Source organism: Anser cygnoides, chromosome 3 (genome assembly GCF_040182565.1).
Source record: "Anser cygnoides isolate HZ-2024a breed goose chromosome 3, Taihu_goose_T2T_genome, whole genome shotgun sequence".
Lineage (NCBI taxonomy): Eukaryota > Metazoa > Chordata > Aves > Anseriformes > Anatidae > Anser > Anser cygnoides.
In genome coordinates, this window is record NC_089875.1 from 13,022,231 (window position 1) to 13,042,921 (window position 20,691).

Below are 20,691 nucleotides of genomic sequence, written 5' to 3' on the forward strand. Positions count from 1 at the left end.
AAGAAGTCGTGATACTGCAAACTGTGCTGCAGTACCATTGCCCCTCGCGGCAGGGAAAGGAGGAGAGTGCGACAAGGTCTGGGAACATGGAAATCTGAGAATAAGATTGCACATCATCATGGTGATCGTGGAGTCTTATTGTAGAAGCTAAGACCAGAATCCCACTACAGTTAACATTATCAGCCACATCTCTCGTGCAACAAATCTTCACGTGTGCAGCCAGCCCTGAAGAGAGCCACTTAGGCTCCGTATGTTAGAAAACCTCTTCAATACGTTTAAGCTACTGCACTGATTTAACATTCAGCCACATGCAGATGTTTTCCTGCTTCATTCTCCATCCCTGCTCCTTCCTCTTCTGAGCATGCCTAGATCACTGCGTGTCCCAAAATAATAAATAAAATAAAATAGCTGAATACATCCAAACCCATGATTACACAGTCCCACAGCCAACTACCACAAGACAGACCGACAAGAACTGGAGGAAAAATGCGAGCTCAAATACCCGTACCAAGTCAAGCTACAGTTAATCTGAATAATTTCAAGGGCAGGTCCAAAACGCACAAATATTTTGATGATCTAAGTTGAGAGACTCCACCTCTCCCTCTTCAGGGCCGTAAACAAAGTTAGGTCACTAGAAAAACTTCTTGAACTGAAGTACCCTGGCAGCAGAACATGCTCTTCCCTGTAGTTGTAATTATTACAGCTTTTATTTAAGCAAAAACATTGTAAAAAACAGGATAAAGCCAGAATGTTTAGCAGGACTTTTATTTTTTTTAAGCTAACTTAAAAGCTTAATGTTACCCTTAGGATGCTCTTAAAGCCATTTTGGTAGGATTGTATTAGTAAGAAGAAGGTTCCTTGTGGTGGAGTCACTCCAAAGCACCTGGGAGGACTTCTGGATGTGGGGACAAGGTGGCACTGCCTGCACATCGCCCGCGCATCCTGCAGGACCCAGCACCCACAGCATGGCTGGCGGCTGTGCAAGAATGTGGAGGAAGAGCTATAATTACATCTCTGCGCCAGTAATTATGTGTATTTCACACAGCTGAGCAGATGTCCTGGGGTACAATAGGTGCTGTGAAGAATACTCATTTATTAAGTAATTTATAGCATAATAATTAACAGCTAATCACTTGCAAGTTAAGATGCTCTGGGAACGGACCCAATTCGCAGTGTGCGCTGCCTCCTTCCAGGAAATCTCGCTGTTTAGACAGTGCTCCTCTGCTGCATCCCAGCAGAGCCCTTGCTTGCACACATACATCTGCAGGTAATAACTGGGTGCGTGGCAGCAGCGCTAACGAAGAAATCAAACTCCCGTGTGCTGCATCGTGATAGCCGCAGGGCAGGGTGGGGAGCACGTGCTGCTGAAGGCATAGGAAAGGGAGGAAGAGGCTTTTAGACCGTGATCTGCTGTAGAAGAAAACCACCATCTTTTTTTTTTTTTTACAGCTGAGCAGGCTTCGTTTCTCTGCCCAGAGGTGGATACAAGCCAGGGGCTTTCCCAGCCTGCAGTGCCCGTGTGTTTGCCCGTGCTGCAGGGCCCGACCTGCACCTGCTCCAGCAGAACGGCTCCAGCCGAACTGGGGAGATTTGGGGTAACTCAGAGCCTCCCTTTCAGGGAGTGTACCCTCATTCCTGCATCATGAGACAAGCCATAGGATATATAACACTCCCACAGCCTTTTATTTCTTTGCTCTTGAAGTCACACTGATCCCGAAGCTTTTTATCCAAGGGTCTCTCTAAACCGAAATCATTTCCATCGGCTTCCCAGTCCCACAACTGGATTCGTTTTTGAAAAACAGCAATAAGCTGAAGCCATTTTGCCATTTCTCTTGGGTTTCAGCCTTTGTTTCTGCTTCTATCTTCTGCAATGCAAGCAGAGGCAACTCGCTGTGAGCCCGCAGTGTTGGAGCCTTTCCACCTCCTCCAAGATATGCCCAGCCCACGTGTCCAACAAAACGTCCCTTTGCAGTGGTTCTCATTATTTTTTGCTTTCACTGAGGTGCCAGCCATGGCCACCACATGTTCAGTGAGATGTTTCACGTTCTTTCTTGTTTTTCTGGGGAGGCAGATGGCAACGGATAGGGTGAGAGGTCTCCCACAGGGAAGTGCCTCCACGTCTTCTCCCCTAGCTCTGTGATTTGTATCTGATGCCAGTGCTCTGCAGCTAGGCAAGGCTTTCCCTGCCTGTTTCAAAACCCAGGGAAGCATATTAACTTGAAGCATTTTGGGAGAATGATTTCAACCAGAGCTCGGTGACTCTCTTTAATAAATTAAAGCAAAATAATAAAAAATCAGCTGACATCGGCTGATGCTCCCCCACAGGACAATCCCAGCTTCCAAGTTAATCACAGGCTCTCCCAAATCTCTGCACGCACTGCAATAGCTCAACGATAATGCATGTGGGAATGATTCCTGCTGCAAAAAAAAATCATGCCTCATAGCCCATAAATCCACAGAGTGTGTCATTTCATATGGCCCAGGGCTGCGAACGAGCTGAATGCTGCACAGAGAGATGACAAATCCATTTTGGATGTCAGAAGCAGAATAGCTTCCAGTCAATCTCAGCCTGCAATGCAAGAATTCAGATTTACAGACCCAGAAGATTCACTTTTTGCCTCATTTTATTGTCTATTAATTCACTCTGTGGCAGATGAGAAAGATTTTGGAAGAACAGGTGCCAAGACACTGACCTGCAGCAGGGAAAGAAGTCGACCCCTCTCAGTGCAACTCAGGAGAGCAGGCGAGGAGAGGGATGCAGCCCTGGGGCAGACTGTCCTGCAGCCAGCCGGCAGCCCGTAAGGCAAAGGGGGACTGCATGCAGCTCTTTTGGCCTCGGTGGAAAATAAAAAGCAACCTTCTTTGGGATAGAAAGCAGCTGATGTTTGTAGCAGGAAAACAGTAACACCTACTGCTCGTGATGGGCTTGGTGTTTGGATCGAAATCCTGCTGTTTTGCACACGTGCACCACAGATGCTTCCAATAAAAGCCTAACATTTCTCCAAAATACTGCAATAGAGGGCACAGGCTGTCCTGAAAGAGCACCCATTGGGAGCCTTGCCTGCAAATTGCAAGGGGCAGAGCTCCTCAAAAAGTTGGGGGCTGAAGCCGGCACGCGCCCTCGCCTCAGACCATGAGCTCTTGGAAGCCAGATCCTTCCCAGCCATCCATTACTCGCTCACACACAGGCACTGCAGGGTTTCCCTCAGTGGCTTCCAGTGTGAATTGAAGATGCGTATGGGAATAGGATGGGGTGGGTAGATTAAATGCTGGGGACTTTCCCCAGAGCACTAATTATTCCTGGGTTTAAGGGCAAGCTGAGCAGCGCGCTGGGCGAAGCAGAGGCAGGCAGAACTTTGCTCCTTGTCCTCATTCCCCGGGAGACCCCAGCCTCCAAACCTCCACCTGGGAGCTGCTCCATCCAGCTGTAGCACGCAGACCATCTCCCTCGACCCTGTCCCTCCTGCAGTACGCAGCCATTCCCCCCTTGTGCCTCCTCCTCCTCTCACCATGCACCGATGGGTCTGTGCTCCCCACGCGCCATCCTGGTACCAGCCCCATCCTCGGGTTTATCATCACCCTGGTGCACTGTGCTACCGCTGGGGACACGCTTCCCAGCCGTTATGTTAGAGTGGGGACGAGCCATTAAGGGGGAGATGATAATTCCTCGTAGCACGGAGCTGCCAGAAGTCCCAGCTGTGCTCTGCAGTAACATAATTCTTTGCGATCTGCCTGTTAACCATGCAGCTACTACAGACGTGGCTAGGAAAAAATGGAGCACGGATCAGATTTTATTTTATTTTTTTAAACAATTCATATCCATCACACCATACGTATCTTACAACCAAAATAAAAAAGGCTCACCTTGAGCCAGGATGTCAAGGGGCTTGAACAGTGACTACCTTATGCTGGATGCCCCAGTAATGCCCTGCATGGGGAGTTTTTCCCCTGGGCTCCATGCCCATGGATGGAGGAGGACAGGTACCTGCAGGGCCCCCTTCATGGAGCCAAGGGGAAAAAAGGGGAGAGGGTGCCCGGCCAAATCCTGCTTTGGCTCTAATTTTGTAGAGGATGAGCTCCAGGAGGGACTCAGCCCAAGGCTACAAGGCAGATAGATGGCAGAAGAGACAGAGTTGCGTTTTTCATAACATTTACTGTCCAATTCTATGTGTGCTGAAAAAGTTTGTTTCCCAGCAACGAGGACAGTATTATTTTAGCCCTCGCTTTGTTCTTTGACCTCGTCGAAGAAACAACCACACTCCACAAAAATACAGACCCGCTAATGGCTTCCTTCTCTTTATGATGGAAAATTACACATGCTTATCTGCCTCCTACAGAGACACTCACAATCAAATCCCTGCTATCTGCAACATACTTCGAAAACCACACATAGAAAATGCTCTGTAAGAGCTGATAGGCACAAGTCAGGCAACCCAAGCAACAACTGGGACGTTCTGGGGAGGTCTGTTTGCACCTGGTACCCAAACCTGGACAGCACCGATGCCAGCTGGGGCTAGGGAGTCTGTTCTGTAGGCAGGAGCCCCATCAGCACCAAATAACTGGGGTGAGGCTGTTCTCAGAGGGCACACACGCAAACATCTTCCTGGAGCTGCAGCAGGGAGCAGCCCCCTCCAGCTGTGCCCCACATCTGGCAGCCCCTGCACAGGGCCAGCCCGGCAGAGCAGCCCGTGCTAGGCTTTCAGTGGCGGACAGTGCCCTCCAGTGGGACATATGCCACCACACCATTGACATGCCTTCCCGCAGAGAAGCAAGGTTATTCGAATTTAAGAAATAAAATCAGTAAATAAAAACGAAACAGAAAGATAGAGAAGTCACAAGCCCAGACTTGGGGACACAACTGCGCTTTATTGCCAGCTAGGAGGATGAGGTGCTGGGTGTTGCTGTTTTCAAGTGGCTTTTCAGCAACCAGGATTCATAAAAGCACAAAAAGTGTTGTCCCCGTTGCTTGTCTTGTAAAGGCCAGAAAACTCGCCAAAACCTTACAGTCGAGTCCTAGCATGTTTCTCACCCCCAGTGCAAGAAGCTGAGAAGTTTGTCATTGCTTCAGTCTTGTCCTGGTTTCCTACAGAGCTCTGCCTGACAGGTAGGGAGCAGAGGTGCAAGACTAATTAATTCCTTAAATTAAGTAGCAAAACACCTTATTTCTTATTTTTTTCTTAAAAAAATAAGCATTTATTTTTTCATGTACTGGCGCGTCTGCACAAATCTCAAGGAGGGAATGTGGGAGAGGACAGAGTGCTGTGAGCAAGCTCTTCACTTCCAAAGCAGAGCAAGCATTTAAAAGCCATAAACGACAAGACGAAGACAACTGTGAGAGAGGTGTTTGTCCATAAGAGACACAAGGAGGGGCCACGCAGCCGAGGAAGACAGGACCAACAGCAGAGGTGATGGTGGCTAGCAGCATTTCGGGGCTCTCCTAGAGTGGGGGGGACTGCTCCAGGAAGACACGGTAAGCTTGCCCAGGGTGGGCCCGGGCCCCCCACAGCCACTCCGGGGGCCTGGCTCGCAGCTTCAGCTGGAAGGGGTCGAGGCGCAGGCAGTCCTCCAGGTCCCGCAGCTCCATCACCGGCTCCTCCGCAGGCCTCTCCGGTGGCTCCTCAGGCCCCAGGTCCCTCCTGGGGCGCTGTCCCCAGCATTTTGCCCCACACATGGCTGCAGCGGCCACCAGCATTGCCAGGCAGGCCATGATGGCCGCCCCCACCAGGATGTCACCGTGTCGGAGCAGGAAGCCCATCCCTGACAGAGAAGGTCCCACAGCCTCAGGGGTTGGGCCTGGAGCTGCAGGTGCACCTCCGGTGGGGCCACCATCCCCAAAAAAACCTCACCGCTGCTTCCAGAGCAGAACATCCCTCCCAAAACCCTGTCCCAAATTGATATTTAGACCATGAGGATGTGCTGGTTTCCCAGCAGAGCCATCACTGAAATCATGTGTGGCTGCATGGAGGCTGGGCAGCCTGCTGCCATCCCCCTGCAAACCCCAAGGGTCCTTCTCCTTCACCCCAGCGATAAAGTTGCATTTATGAAATACATTAATATAATGCAATACTTAACTGATCTGGATAGGCTTAGACTACATAAATGGTTAGTGAATTTGGAGCTGAGAGGATGGAAGAGGAAAGTAATTTGGCTGTGAGCTCACATTCATCTTGAAGCCGCTTCCAGTTTTGCAGGGATGAGGAGGAGTTTTGGTAGAGTAGCAGTGTTTTAAGTGGGTACTGCAGAATACTGGTGTACTTCAGGCTGGGAGGCCCTATTACACTGTAAGATGGGATCAGTCAGCCCTGATTACAGTTAAGCACCACATGCCATCTGGTCAGCCTTGTGCTCAATTTGTTTGAGGAGCGCTAGGGTAAACACTGGGAACATCACCATCCTTCTTGCCAAGTCCTGCAGTGTGACAGGAGATTGATCACAGGGCAGCCCCAGCAGTGACCAAGCTTACTGATCACTGCACTGTAGCAGAGGTAACCGCTAGATCACCCTTGACCACACTCTGCTTGAAGCTCCAAGCAGCCAACATGAGGAGATGCAGAAGATCTGGGGGAATAAAGGCTCATGCATGCCTAATTTTAACCCTGCTGCAGGAAAAACAGCAAAGAGGGAGGAGAGAGGCTAACCCTAATAGGGAGGTCATATTTAGAAGTACCAATGCAGCCCATAAACAGAGCACAACCACCAAACACCTCAGCTGTCATCAGCAATTAGCAGCATAAACACCAGGTTCAGGCACTGGCTGCTGCATCCACCCACTGGTCCCAGGGCACAAGGGGTTCACTGACAGCTTCCACCCACTGCCAAAGAGGGTTTGGTAAAGCTCAGTAAAGCTTTCAGGAGCCTGTGGGAGGTGGCTCACTTAATTAAACCCAGCAAGCAACAATATTTCAACCTGACACAGTTAACTGATGTGAGGTCACCCCTTGGATGCCTGTCTAGGCTCCCCTCTGAAAACTGATGCCTTTACAGCCCGCATGGGAAGAGGTAAAGACAGTTTGTCCTTCAAGTACAAGGCTCACCTCTCTGGCTTCAATACCTGACTTCAGTTTGAGAGGACTGCATAGTTCTCTGGTCCACAAGCAACTCCTAAAGAGATGCTCCTAAAGCCAGGGCAGGAAGCATTCTTTTGCCTACAAGAACATCCAGCTGGGAATTGCCTGGCCAGGATATTATCTATTCTTCCCACTCCTAAAGCCACTATGCCAGCAGCAGTGCTGTTTTTATGCATCAGATGTAAACACCCGATAGCAAAGGCACAGCTGGTTGGACCTCAGTCAAGGTTACACATGGCACGAGCTGATACGTAGGAGCCCTCTGAAGAGCGAACAACTACTGAAGATGCTGCACAAGTGACTTGCTCATCCCTGCAGTACATTCACACCATCTCTGCACACACGATCATACACCCTCCCTCCCCAACCCAGGAGCACAAAGAGATGCAGAAGAAAGCAGAGCAGAAGAGCGCTACTGTGACTCCTACCTGATGTGGGAGCACGAACGCACAGCGTGCCAGACTTCATGGGAGAACGGTCCTCATAGCCCTTCTTGCAGCGGCACAAGTAGGTGCCCACACCGTTGAAGCACTCTGCCTCCTCCCCACACAGAGTGACTCCCAAGCTGCACTCATTCACATCTGACAGGGAATAGGTGCCGTGAGTCACACCAGGCTGGGCACACAAGGGCTCTGCTGCCAGCCCAAGACAACTACCTTCCACTAGCAGCGAGACCAGCTGCAGCTTCTCCACTCCCACTGAGGCGCCCAGCAGCTCTTCCAGCTGGGAGTGCAGGAGCAAGGACACATTTCTCTCCTGGGGCTTCAGGTGCAGCCAGAAGGTGAGCAGCAGGCTGGCATTGGTCGTCCTGAAGGCAGGGAGAGCCCAGGGTGAGGCAGGAGGAAAGCATCACCGTCAGGCCCTGCCATGAAATTCAAGCCTTCCACTCTTTAGCACAGAGTCATGGTGCTTCAGGCTCTTGCAGTGAGTTTGTGGCAAGAGACGGCTTTGCTGGAGGAGAATGAGGAGCACCACAGGTTACAGAGGTGCCTGCCGAGTGGGTGGCACACCAATAACCCTACCTTCTGACTTGCTTTAACTTTATCTCATTGACTCTGTTGGCAGAGAGTTTCAGGTTCTGCTGAATCTGCAAACAAGAGTGAACAGTGATGATTCAACATTTGGTGGGCAGAGATATGGCATCAAGATTTCTTTTCCCAGTCCTCCCTCCCCTCTTGCTCTTACCCTTCACAAACCTCTCAGGACACATTAAGTGTCCCATTGCCTCATGCTCTGAGCCTTTTGCCTAGGATACTGCTAATGGCACCCATCTGCCTAGCTTCAGCTCAACTCCAAGCACACAAGGTGATTTGGGAAGGGCAACGGTAACCCCAGGTAAGCATTTGGGCACTAACCAGGGGGTGGATGGAGTGGCTGCCATCCAGCTTTCTAGAGCAGGAAGCAGGCTGAACCCTACACACACTACAGTCCCAGAAGGCAAGATCAGGTGAAGACTTGGAATCATGCAAGTCTTGCCCCTCCTGGGCTCTGACTTGAAGCTGCCCCATTTCTAGAAGCAAGTTACAACCCTTGGTTGGTTGCATCCCTGTCTCTGCAGTGCTTTCCTGCTGTCTTGTGATGGCTGCAGCAGCTGATGCCAGCCACTGCAGCCAGGCACCCTGCCAGGGCATCAGCATTGGCCTCAGCTGGTGACCAGCACAAGCAACTCAAATGCCAGCTCATCACATGGCATTGGCAAAAAAAATCCCTGGGGTGAAGAGCACATGACCTCCAGTAGCTGAGCATTTGGGACATAACATTTGATTTTCCATCCCCATGCCCAGACTTACGCGGTTCTTAAGGGATTCGATAAGATCTTTTCTGAGCTCACTTCCACGAAGAGAGATCCACTCCTTGTGCTTGATTTCAGTAGTTACTTCAAACAGCACATCTACCAGAAGACATAAGATCTGAGCATGTTTTAGTCAACAAACAGGCTCCTAAACTGAGCTAGCCCCAGATAATGGCAATGGCACAACAGCTACACAAAAACGTCCTCATCCTAGTGCCACATGGGTGTTTCCAGATGCTGTGCATCAGGTAGAACAAGCTGTGGATGAACAGGTCAAGGCTAACCTCAACTAATGCCCTGTACTGAATCCCGGAATTGATCTTTGAGCAAAGAGCACACAAAGCATTAACATGCATTTGATTGCTTTCAAACTTCCTCAGCAATCATCTTTCCCAAAGCTATCTCTGTAAATTGCAGTAGCCTAAAAGCCTCCTCTCTCACCCATCTCTGTTTGGGATCAGCTTAGATAAACAGCTGTGGTCTGGCTGAATCCAGGCTAGCACAGACTTGCCAGAGTCTGTTGTTTAAAGCCTATTTATTCAGCAATATTTCTCCTATTCAAAGCACAGCCCCCTTCTGCATTGATTCCTTTTTGCAAGCTGTTTCTGGGGCTTGCTGTGCCATCCAAGCCTGGTTCTGTGCTTAGCTCCTGCTCCCATAGGCAGCTTGTGCTGTTCTCCCCAGTCTGAGGAGCAAGGCTCCTGCAGACTTCAAAACCAGGTAGTCCTGAGACACCCATGTGAGTGTATTTGAGAAAGTGAGGATAGAATCCACTCATTTACCTTAGAAAAAAATAAACTTTAAAGAGCCAACAAGTAATGCTGGAACTCCAGCCACCCTGCATTTATGCCAGCTTCAGCATGTGAACTCGGGTTTCTTCAGAGTGAGTGCAAAATGCTGTCCAAATGGCCACTGGTGAGAAGCACCCTGCACTCCTCTCAGAGTTTCACGAGCAGACAATGCCCATGCACAGCACCAGCCAGCACACCGGACTTAGGCAGTGCTTTAAGACCTGCCTGAAGTTTTTGCATCACTTACCGCCTGGGTGGTGCGGGGATTGCAGTGCTGTACCGTTCCCCAGGGATGCCAGAACAGAATCCAGATCTGTCAGAGCAAGGAGAAGAGTCAGGCTGCTGACCTCTGCCTACTGGCAAGGGGGAATAGAAAGCAGTCTACTATCAACTCCTAAACTTTAATGGGGGATGAGTGTCATTTTCCCCCTCCTCCCTCTAAATTCTGGAGCTCAGACTGCTCTAACAGCTGGGAGCATCATCCCATAGATGCCTATGATACAGCAGATAACCCTGTGTCTTCCCCAGTTCCACCTTCCTTCGACATGGTAAGAGTCAGGAGTGCTACCACATGGACCAGTGGAAGGGAACAGATGAATCTACAACATACAATAAAAACCTCTCAAGAGTGCTCCTTCTCTGGAAATGGACACTGGCCAATGTTGTGGATCAGTTTGGCCACAAATAACCCACAAAATGCCTTACCAAAGAGGTCTTCGTGTCTTTCCTGTGGTGACACCATGCCTCCAGCAGTCACACCAGGAGAGGGATAGAGAGGAGAAGGTCCTGTACTTGTGTTTAGCGGTGGCTTTTCCAGCATTGGCAGGCGATGTGTGGTGACCACCTCTGCTGCCAGGGTGCCACTGGCCTGTCCCAGGCTAGAGGAGTCAGAGAGGCCTGCAGTACTGCTGGGCGTCTCTGAAGATGGGACACCAGGTGAGCTACGTGGGGCTACAGTGACCAGAGCAGATACCAGCCGTACATCCCCCTTCGCAGCCTCCAAGGGGGGTTGCTCAGCTTCACGCCCAGCATCGCCTCTGGCTGGAGCCACCATGTTGTCAGATTCTTCCCCCTTGGTGCCACCATCCTGAAGGCTCCTTTCCATCTTGGTTCCATCCTGCAGCTCACCATGCAGGCCCAGGCTAGCGCCGGGCTGGGCATCTTCTGCAAGATCAGGAAGGTGTTGGTCTTTTTCATCTGAGCTTATGAACTCAGGCTTGAACCTGTCTGCAGGAGGCAGAGCTGATGGGCTCAGAGAAGCTCTCAGCGTGGGCAGGAAGCCTTTTGTTACTGCTGTCCTCCAGCTCTCCTGAACAGGCTCTCCAGGAACTATAGTTTCATTTGAAGAACCCGCAGCTTCATAGTCTCCAAATACATAATACTGTCCCTTAAAATGTTTGTATTCACTGCTTAGGGAGCCACCCCCGGACAGAAATAACACATGGACCACAGTGGCTCGCGTAGCAAAGATCAGAGTACCTCGGTTGTGACAGGCGTACACGACTTTGGTTTCCACACTTGAGAGGACACCCTGGAAAATCATCTTGTCCTGATTCTTACCGCAGCCTTCGCTCCCCTGAAACCCCTGGACATAGATGACAACGTGCTTCTGGGGGCCTGCCCAGATGGTCCAGTTGCACCAGATGTTGGCTTTAATGTCGCCATGTGGGGGGAGGTAGAACATCCCAAACCCACCCTGAAAGACGACGTGGCATCTCCTGGCGGGGAAGTACTCTGTTGCCCAGGGCAGTCCCAGCTCTGGCACATTGCAAACAGAGAGGGAACACCATCAGTGACTGTTATACACACCAAGGCACAGACATTATGCTTCTAGGAGTCATCGCAGAAGAGGTCCTGTTTCAAACCACCTCCTGCTGGGAGGTTCCTACAACTCCAGCCCCCAGAGCCCCATCTCTGCTCTGCAAACAGCACTGAGCAGAGGGACCTGGTCGCTCTGCATGTCTCTCCACAGCCCTTCCAGCCTCAGAGAGCTCGAGCTACTTGCTTTTGATCCTAAAAGAGGCTTAGCCAACAAGACTGCTCTGTTGGAAGCACCCACAGGCAGCTGGGGTCTCAGCTGCCAGGCGGGGACTGCAAGTGACAGGCACCCCCTCCAACCCCTTCTGCCTTCTAAAGACACCTTGCAGCAAGACACAAAGCATTCGTAGACCTACCAGCGTGTTGTTGTTGCTGTCCTCCTAGCATCCATGTCTTTCTGGACAAGGGGTCGCTGGAGGGCTGCTGCAGCTCCTGGCCTTGCAGCACTGTTTGTCCCTGCGGGGTCACAGGAGGACTGGAGTGACGATGGCTCGAGGCATTTCTCTGCTCACCTGCACCTGCTCGGAGGCCTTCTGTGTTTTTCTGTGTGTTAAATCCCCCAAGGAGGGAGGCAAAAGCCAGTCAGTCACCGGATGCTGAGGTGGTGTTGTGGTCTCCCCTCGCCCCCCAGGTGCCACCCCATAGCGACAACTCACCTGGTGCTGGGGACAAGGAAGGCCTGTGACGGGCCTCGGGCTGGGGATGGAGGCCACAGAGGGACCCCTGGCTGGCAAGCCTGCAGGAGCTGGGGTTTCTTCTCGCTGGCCACCCTCCTCCAGCACCCGTTTGCTCATCTCAAGGCCAAGGGGGCCAGGGGACACATCTGCACCCAGCGCAGGGGCTGCTGACAGATGGCGAGGTGGTGATGGGGAGAACACCTCCTGTCCTCCATGGACAGGTGGTGGGGTGCCTGCCCTTCTCCTGACAGGATCCGAACCCAGAGCTACTGCTGGAGGTGAGACTGCCCTGGAGACAGCCTCCACTTGTGAAGAAAGAGGATCCTTGGGGGCGAAATTGCCAGATCCAAAGCCTGCAGGGACGTGGTCAGGGTGAGAGAGGGCTGGTGTGGGGATTTTTTTTATTTCAGGGGGGGAAATACCCATCAGCTTCGTATGCTGGAGGCTGGTCGTTCCCAGGTCGGGTTGAGTTGTGGACAAACCCTCAAAACTGCTTTGGCTTCTCTCAGGTGGCATCTGCGAGCTGTCCTTTCTCACCACTTGGTACGGGGTACTCAGGCTAGGCGTCAGGCCCTTCGCAAGGCCATCAGCATCACCTCTTGCTGCTCCATGGCTTTTGTCCTCCTCCTGGCTCTTGTTCTCCTCCAAACCAGCTGTTCCAAGCCCCTGGTATGTGGTGGTATCAACACTGTCTTGGCTTGCCCTTCTGCCAGGGGACAGAGCCTGTGAGCGAGCAGCCACGTCCAGGTGAGTGGTGTGTGTTGGTTTAATGGTGGGCTGTGGGCTGCCCACATCTCCCAGCCTCCGGGTAGGGTGCAGGACAGACAGACCGCCCTCCTGACCTGTGCCTGTGGGCTGCAGAGAAGGCTCTGCTCCCTGCAAGGCTCCAAGCAAAGGAGTTTCCGAAGGCACACTTGAAAACCCACCGACGTCTCCACTCGTGGCAGGACCCTGCTGCCAGGAGCCCGGCCCTGCAGTGGGGCTCCCACCCTGGGCCATGCCCCCACACCGATCCTCCTGGCAGAGCCTCGGGCCTGCTGGTGGCTCAGGCCCTGGCACACGAGCAGCTTTTGTTTCCAGGAGTGGGATCTCTGCATCTCGGTATGGGACAAGCCTATCGGGGCTTTCTGCAGTGCCTCTTCCCTGGGGGGACACATTGTGCAGCACCGCAGTCACACCAAAGCTCTCGGTGCTATCTGTGGTCCCAAAGCCCAGCACGTCCCTGGGGTCTTCAGACCAACCAGGCTCAAAAATACCACCTGGCTTGGGTAGCTCTGGAGACACAGTTTTGGGAATTGAAGCGCTGCTAGAGGAAGATTTGCCTTTCCCATCTTGGAAGGTGAAATACTTCCCTTTAAACTGTGAGTCTCTGCAGTTCGGCACATACCTCTTCAGCAGCACGACATGGACAGCCCGAGCAAAGGTGGCAAAAACATGCGTCTCCTTCTTCCAGCAAGCATAAACCACGCTGTTTTCCACCAGTGAAGAAACTCCTTCGAAGAGGATTTTGTCCTCATTTTTGTTACAACCTTCCTTAGTGGTAAAGCCCTGGATGTAAATTATTATATGCTTTCTAGGGCCTGCCCAGATTGTCCAGTTGCACCAGAAGTTCATTGGAGAATCACTACAATATGCAGGAGGAGAAAACTCCCCATAGGCATCCCTCAGGACTCTGTGGCAGCTTCTCATAGATGCGTATGCCATTACCCATGGAAACTCTGCCCCTGCAAGACAAGAAGGGGCAACCTCAAGTTGTCCTCCATCCCCACCTCCCAGAAAGTTACTCGTCCTTACTTCCCGAAGTTGTTTTCTGGCTTGCTGCCCCAAACCTCCTCTCCATTAGTGCTCATCCCCACCAGTACCTACTCCTCCAGAGCACTTGGAGGGCTGGGGGCAGCTGGAGAAGCCCCGACTGCCACCACCACCCTCTGCCCCAGGGGGACCCAGGCTTCAACCCCACTGCCACCACCCTGGAGAAAGGAAAAAAGAGAGCAGGAGTTTGGGGATGACTGTTCATACAGTTGCAGAGCCAGCAGGCAGTGCTGTCCTGAAGGCATCTTTACCCCCTTTCATTTCAAGGCTTCAGCCAAGCAAAAAGCCCTCGCAGTCTCAGCAGGATGAGCAATGTTAACATCCCACAACAACTAGTTTAGCCCTCAAGTAGGGAACGCTTTCCCTCAGGCGGCCAGAAATACAGCATTTTCCAAAAACCACTATCTCCAAGCTAGAAGAGCCACAAGCAGTGGGTTTGCCCTGTAGGAGCATAGTTCAGATTCGGACTGAGCTCCTGCTATGTGCTTTAATTGCTCCCCAACAGCAGCTTGCTACAGCACAGTGCTCCTGCTACTCAAAATGCTGGTATAAGAGTTACACCTTACCTGGTTTCACATCCCGATGCTCTGGGCAGGATCCACAACCCTATGAAGAAAAGAGTCTTACTGCAGACACAGGTGTCAGCATCCATGCTGGTGCAGCCCAAGGCAGGTAGCAAGGAAGCAGTGAGCCCACTCAGAGCCCCCACCCCCTCCTTTTTTCCCCCTGCAGCAACAAGTGATGCCTGCTCCCCACCTCCAACACCAGCAGCGCTACCCAGTTGACGCTTTCGGGCCACGAACAGCACGATAACATCCCCAAAAAAGAGTCAGGGCATCCCCCCCATCACTCACCCCCGGGGCAGCACCAGCAGCCCCACAGGGGGGGCTCAGCAGCCCCCTGGGTGCTGGTCCCCATGCCAAGGGCACCAGCACAAGGAGCACCAGAAGGGGCAAAGGCTTCATGGCGGAGAGCTCACAGCATTAAAACAAGACCCAAAACACCCTAAAACACTTCTTCCTCCCTAAAACAACCCAGAAGACCTCCCCCAGGCACAGCAAATGCTCTAGCTCCTCTCTGCTATATGCACTCATATACCGCCTGGCCACCCGCCTGATTGCAATTAGCTCGTCAGGGACAAGCCAGCCGTCCCTCGTCAGAGGTCAGCCTCACAGCTTTCCTCCTTCCCTCCGCGCTTCGGAGAGCAGGCACCATCTTTTTGTGACATGTAGTGTTGGAAACCAGAATCAAAGCATTGATGTTGCTTGTGGCGTGACCTCGAAGCAGAGCCCAGCTTGCTTTATCTCTCCACAAAAATGATAACAAGGGATTAAAGTACTGGGGGGAAAGCACCCTCATGTAAAACCGTCTCCATTCCATTTTAACCCGTTTTGGCTGGACTCTGATTTCCCCAGCACTCGGTGAAAGGAGTGAAACCACCTCAAAACACGAGGCTCCTCTCCCTGTCTGTGCCGAACGAGGCAGAAAGCAAACAGCCCAGGTGATGATGTGCAAATTATCGGATGCTTCAAGTTCTTTCAGCTGCAATAGCCTAGCTTGTCATTAGGGGCAAGGCACAGAAAGCAATTAGGCTGTTTGATGTACAGCTTTGACAACATATCCTTTAAAATGTCAGTCATAATTTAGTACCACAAAAAAAAAAAAAAAAGAAAAAAGAGAGAGACAGAGAGAGAGAGGAAAGAAAAAGAAGAAATCCTTTCTTCTTCTAAGTTGTCACATCTTGACAGGCTGGAGTGGGCCTTCTCCCATGGCGGTGTGTTTGCATTTACAGCATCCCAAATGTCCCCAGAGCCTTGCTCGGCCCCACTGCAGCCTCCCCATACTGGCCTGGGCATCGGGCATCTTGGCACCGGGCTTTAGCCCCTGGAGAGAAGTCCTGAAGGGGCTGAACGGGATCGTAGGGCTCCGTTTGTTGTTAATTTGCTGGTACATAAATATTTGGGTAATTTTAGAGGGCTAGGGTTTGTTTTTCTTTGTGCGGTAGGTGTTTCTGTGTGGGCTTCCTCCTGCTTGCAAATCTCCTACGTACATCTACTCTGCTGTCATTTATAAAGTGGCGTAATCCTGCCGAGTTTAGGAGAAATAAATTTACCTTCTACCTCCCCCTAGCGATTGCATTTGGGCATGAAGGGAGAGGGGAAAATGAAGCTCGACAAAACATTAATCCTCTTTCCTTTTTATAAAACCAAAGGAAGCAAACATGTTATGGGTGTCTCTTACCCGTGATTCCCTTCCCTCTTGCACACCAAAAGTAACAGGAAGAAAAGAGGTACAGGAGGAAAAGAACCTGGGGCTTCCCCCATCTCTCTCCCCAGAAATAACTGGAAGGTCTGGAGAAAAAAAAAAAAAAAGTGATGTGGATGGGAGCTAAAAGCCCCAGCTCTGAAGGTCAGTGACGCGATGCTGACAGGAGAAATGCCAACACTGCCCATAGGGTCCAGCTGTCTGTGCCCATGGTGGAGCAGCCCCATCGCAGCTGGGACAGGAGAGGCTGGTCCCAAACCAGCTCCTTCTCTGCAGTGGAAATGGTGCCTGGACTGGGAGAGAGGAAGGAGAGGGATGAAGGAAGCAAGGAAGGAGAAGGAGGGGAGGGAGAGGAAGATGATAAAAAAGACAAAGATGAAGGCAAAAACAAAGATGAAAGAAGAAGAGAAGAAAGGAAGAATGGGAAAGGAAAAGGAGGAATAGAGAAGAGAAAAAAAAAGGAAAAATAAGAGGAAGAAGAAGGAAAAGAGAGAGAGGAAGAAGAAGGAAGAAAAGGAAGAGAAGGAAGAGAAGGAAGAGAGATGGAAAGAAGGAGGAAAAGAAGGAGAAGAAAAAGAAAAAAATGAGAAGAAAGAAGACGGAAAAGGAGGAGAAGAATAGAAGGAGAAGGAAAAGGAGGAGAAGAATAGGTGAAAAAAGGAGAAGGAAAAGGAGAAGAATAGGAAAAGAAAGGAGGAAAAGGAGAAGTGTAGGGAAGAAAGGGAAGAAGGGGAAGAAAGAATATGGAAAAGAAGAGAGAAAAGAAGACAGAAGAGCAGTGACTGCTGTGCCCGTGCCAGGGCTGTGCCCGGCGGGGCCCCTCCAGCCCCTGGGATCTCCTGGTGCTGTGCCAGGACCGGGTCCCACCAGGGCAGGGCGTGGGGCTGCCACCGGGGCAGCCCCGGGTCAAAGCCAGCCACCAGGGCCGGGCAGAGCCCTCGGGGTGTCAGCGCCCAGTTAATGGGCAACCTCGGAAATTTGGCACCGGCCGCCCTGCAAACCCAAGCCCCATTTTGTTGCTCAGAGGTGCTTTCCCTCCGTGACCCCACCCGGGATGAGGTTTTCCTGGAGGACTGCTCCCACCGCTGGCTCATCAGGATATTCGGGAAATGCCCACGTGCCGCTGTTTGGAAATTGGTGGGAAAAGGTCACGGTGGTGTGCTGCTTCTGTCCGGGCTCCTGGGAGAGGTGGAGCTCTGCCCGCGCTGTGCTCCGACGGGGACAAGGAGAAAAGAAGAGGAAGAGTAGTAGTAAGAACAGAAAGAGTAATCAGAGAAAAAGTAATAAAAAATATATAATAAGAAAAGAAATAACAATAAGAAAAAGACATTTCCATCTCTTTCATCTTAAAGTCCACACTGACATGGCGAACAGAGCACTTGATGAAATTTGTGAAACTAATGAAACTCATGAAACTGATGAAGCTCCTTTTACAGGAGCTGAAAATAACTAAAAGCCAGCCCAATAGATGAGAGAAATAAATATTTGCAGAAAAGTTTTTCAGCAAAATACTCTTAAAATTTAGAAATGTGTGCATGTTATACGCACAACGCACGTGGCGCTGCTTCCTGTTCACCCAGCCTGAATTTTTAGTTGCTTAACCCAGCATCTCTTGGTGTTTTCTTCTGGTGCATTCTTGAAAACAAAAGGACGTATTCGGCTGCCAGCAGCTCACAAGACCAGTTCTCCACCAGGTTTATACATACATAAGCTTGCAGTGATACACGGGGCATCAGACTCCACACGAAATCCCAAAAACTGGAGACAACAGAGCGCTGCATGGTGCAGGTGCCAAAAATCACAAGGAGCCCCGCTGAGAGCCGCCGCGGAGACTGCCCGGCACAAAGGGGCCGGAGGGAGGAAGCATGCAGTTGCCTCGATAACGGACCCCCTGCCATGGCCATGACCAAAAAAAGCAACAAAAAAAAAAAAAACACACCAGAATTGGGGAGGATTGATGGGGAGTGGGAGACGGTCCCGAGGTGGGTGGCGGAGGAGCGGGCGATGCCGAAGGCGAGGGCACCCGGGGCTGGGAGGCGCAGAAGCAAGGCGGCCGTCCCTTGCCACCCCAGCATGTCCCCAGCCACCCACATCCCAGCTCCCTCCCTCCCCCAGTTTTGGCTAAAAAAATAAGCAACAACAACAGTCTGAAACAGGGAAGAAATCAAAAAGGTGATGGGTGGCTTGAGAGCTGCGTTATCCCTGTGCTCCAGGCCCGCAAGCGCTAATCGCGCCACCCGGGAGCAGCCGGTGGTTGTTTTTCTGCTGGTAATTGCTCGCAGGGGCCACGTCCTCCCCAGGCAGCCCCGGAGTTTTTGCTTGCAGCCGTTTGCCCTAGGGAGAAGCAGAAACACCGCAGGAGATGTTGGCAATGACCAAAGTGTGCCCCGTTTCCTCTTCTGCAACCGCATTTCGAGAGCTGATAACGAAAATCAGCATCGGCCACCCCGCTGCGGGTGCGGGGAATTTGCCAGTGAGACACAGCCTTGCATTTCTGCATCGGTGTCACCCACCCGGGAAAGACCCGGCACAGCGGGGATTTCCCCAGCCTGGCAGAAAAATCTAGCTACATTGATCGCTCTGCCCTAAAAGAGCCCGGTCTGTACCCAAAAAGACGGTGGTGTGATGCTGGTACATCGCTTAGCAAATCGGTCCGTTGGCTCCCACCCAAAACTTTCAGGGTGGCTGCAGCAAGGTGCAGGTGGTGAGAAGCACAATTTTGGGGCAGATGTCTCCCCTCCCTGTACAAGCACCAGGCAGCGCTGTGTGTGCAGCTGTAGGGTGACCCAAACCTCTCCCCTTGCCAGCCGAGTCGGGTCAGTATTGGGAAGCAGGGGGCAAAAATCCCAACCTCTCCATGTCCAACTGATCCTAAAAATATATACATAAATAAAAAAGCTGAAACATAAACTCCCATTCCCCCCTCCCCCTCACCCCCCCAAAAAAAAAATAGGAGCCACAAGCAGGCATCGGGGCTCTGTGCATGGGTTTGCTCCAGTTTCCAGGTGCTGGAGGAGGCCGGCAGGTGTTGCCAGTGCTCGAAAAGCCACACGAGTGCTAGCAAAGAAATGGAAGAAATGGGTGATCTGAGGGAGATGTCGGAGCCAGGAAGTGGTTTAAGAAAGAGTATGACGGTGTGATCTGAGAATGTCACCCCTTTTCCTTTAATGTCTCTAACTGTGTGTGACGCTGGAGAAAACCATCATTCACCATACAGAGCTTGTGCTCCCTGCCCTGTCTGAAGGTTTTGACATCAAGGAGAAGGGAAGAGAGCCCTTAAAACTCAAACAACAAAAGACCATCAGGCTAACTGGAAAGTCAGGACAAACCCTAGCTCTCAAAGGCTGCAGGAAATGCTGCCGTGTCCTCCGTACACCTGCACATCAGCTCCTCAAGAGATCAGGAACACCTCCTGCTTCAGCAGGGCAGCAGTGTCCACACAGCACGGACATCTTCAAACAGCAGGCTGCAGTGGGTGCTGAAGGGGAATCTCCCCTCTCTTCAGGCTGAATGCTCTTTTACGTCTGCTAACAACTTCACGCGAAGGAATCCAGCTGTTAGAAATCGCGGCCAAGCCAAAGAGCTGTCCCACATCTGCCTTGTGATGCTTCCACGTGTCCCCAGAGCGGAGGTCAGGCCGGGGAACCAACAGCTTGCCTCAGCTGAGCGACCACGTGCATCCCCAAGCCAAGAAGAAAAATCCCACCTGGAGCAAGCCAGGGTGATGGTTTGTTAGAAAACAGCCTGGGCAAAGGTCACGGACCTTCATAGCTTTGGGAAAAAAATAAAAAGACAACTCTCAGCCAAAAAACTAAAATTTACTGGCATGCTAGCACCATTGGCTGGAAGGGAGGGGTTTAGAGACTATTATTTATTGAAATAACTCACTGGGACTTGATGTCAGCCCACAGGCTCATAGGAAATTGCAGCAAGAGTGGGAGATGTTGAACCCTTTCCTCTTTAGGAGGCTGAGTTTGCAGGATCCGTCCATCAGGGAAAGCTCGGCAGGGTCATGGCTGACCTTCAGTGCCGGCGCAGGCAGTGCGAGACGTCCCAGGTCACCAAGTCCTCCAGGGTTACGGGGGTAAAGAGCAAAGGGTTTGAGATCTCCCGCTCTCACTGCAACCTCCTGCCCTTTCTGGCTTTTTAATAATTACATCTCTTCCTGCTGAAAAGCAGGGAGCCAGGCCAAGGAGCGGCACCAGAAGGAAGTTGGGAGAGTCAAAGCGTTACTGACGTAGACTCGATGTATCAGATTAACAGACGTGGGGGCGATAAGCACATCCACTGCCGAGTGACACCGGCTTCCTCCCTTTCCCCACCAGGTTCTTCTTGGGCAAGAAGTCATCTGCAGAACCAGTTTGCTCTTGCCTGAAAAGCTTGAGTTTTTAGGACCAGCATTTGGGGGAGTTTCATCAAAATGAAGACAACAAAGTCTTGGTAAACGAGCCCTGCCTACGTGCGATGGC

The 20,691-nt window shown here is 51.5% G+C and overlaps 2 protein-coding genes across 3 annotated transcripts; both read right to left on the reverse strand.

The window, feature by feature from the left end:
• Positions 1-5,225: 5,225 nt before the first annotated feature.
• LOC106045621 (uncharacterized) lies at positions 5,226-12,388 on the reverse strand. Of its 2 annotated transcripts, none has more exons than XM_013196221.3 (9): positions 12,125-12,388; positions 11,825-12,011; positions 10,356-11,408; positions 9,898-9,963; positions 8,858-8,958; positions 8,090-8,154; positions 7,724-7,875; positions 7,496-7,648; positions 5,226-5,757 (listed from the first exon to the last, which is right to left on the reverse strand). In XM_013196221.3, exons 1-9 carry the CDS (start codon positions 12,260-12,262, stop codon positions 5,438-5,440), a joined length of 2,235 nt encoding a protein of 744 aa, XP_013051675.3. In that variant the 5' UTR covers positions 12,263-12,388; the 3' UTR covers positions 5,226-5,437. The 2 variants fall into 2 exon arrangements, with proteins under 2 accessions (XP_013051675.3, XP_013051676.3); XM_013196222.3 differs by lacking the exon at positions 5,226-5,757 and adding an exon at positions 6,318-6,408.
• LOC136790610 (uncharacterized) lies at positions 12,264-15,403 on the reverse strand. The gene is made up of 4 exons (XM_066995520.1): positions 14,812-15,403; positions 14,524-14,563; positions 12,406-13,869; positions 12,264-12,349 (listed from the first exon to the last, which is right to left on the reverse strand). The coding sequence occupies exons 1-4, from the start codon at positions 14,920-14,922 to the stop codon at positions 12,264-12,266; spliced, it is 1,701 nt and encodes a 566-aa protein (XP_066851621.1). The 5' UTR covers positions 14,923-15,403.
• Positions 15,404-20,691: the final 5,288 nt, after the last annotated feature.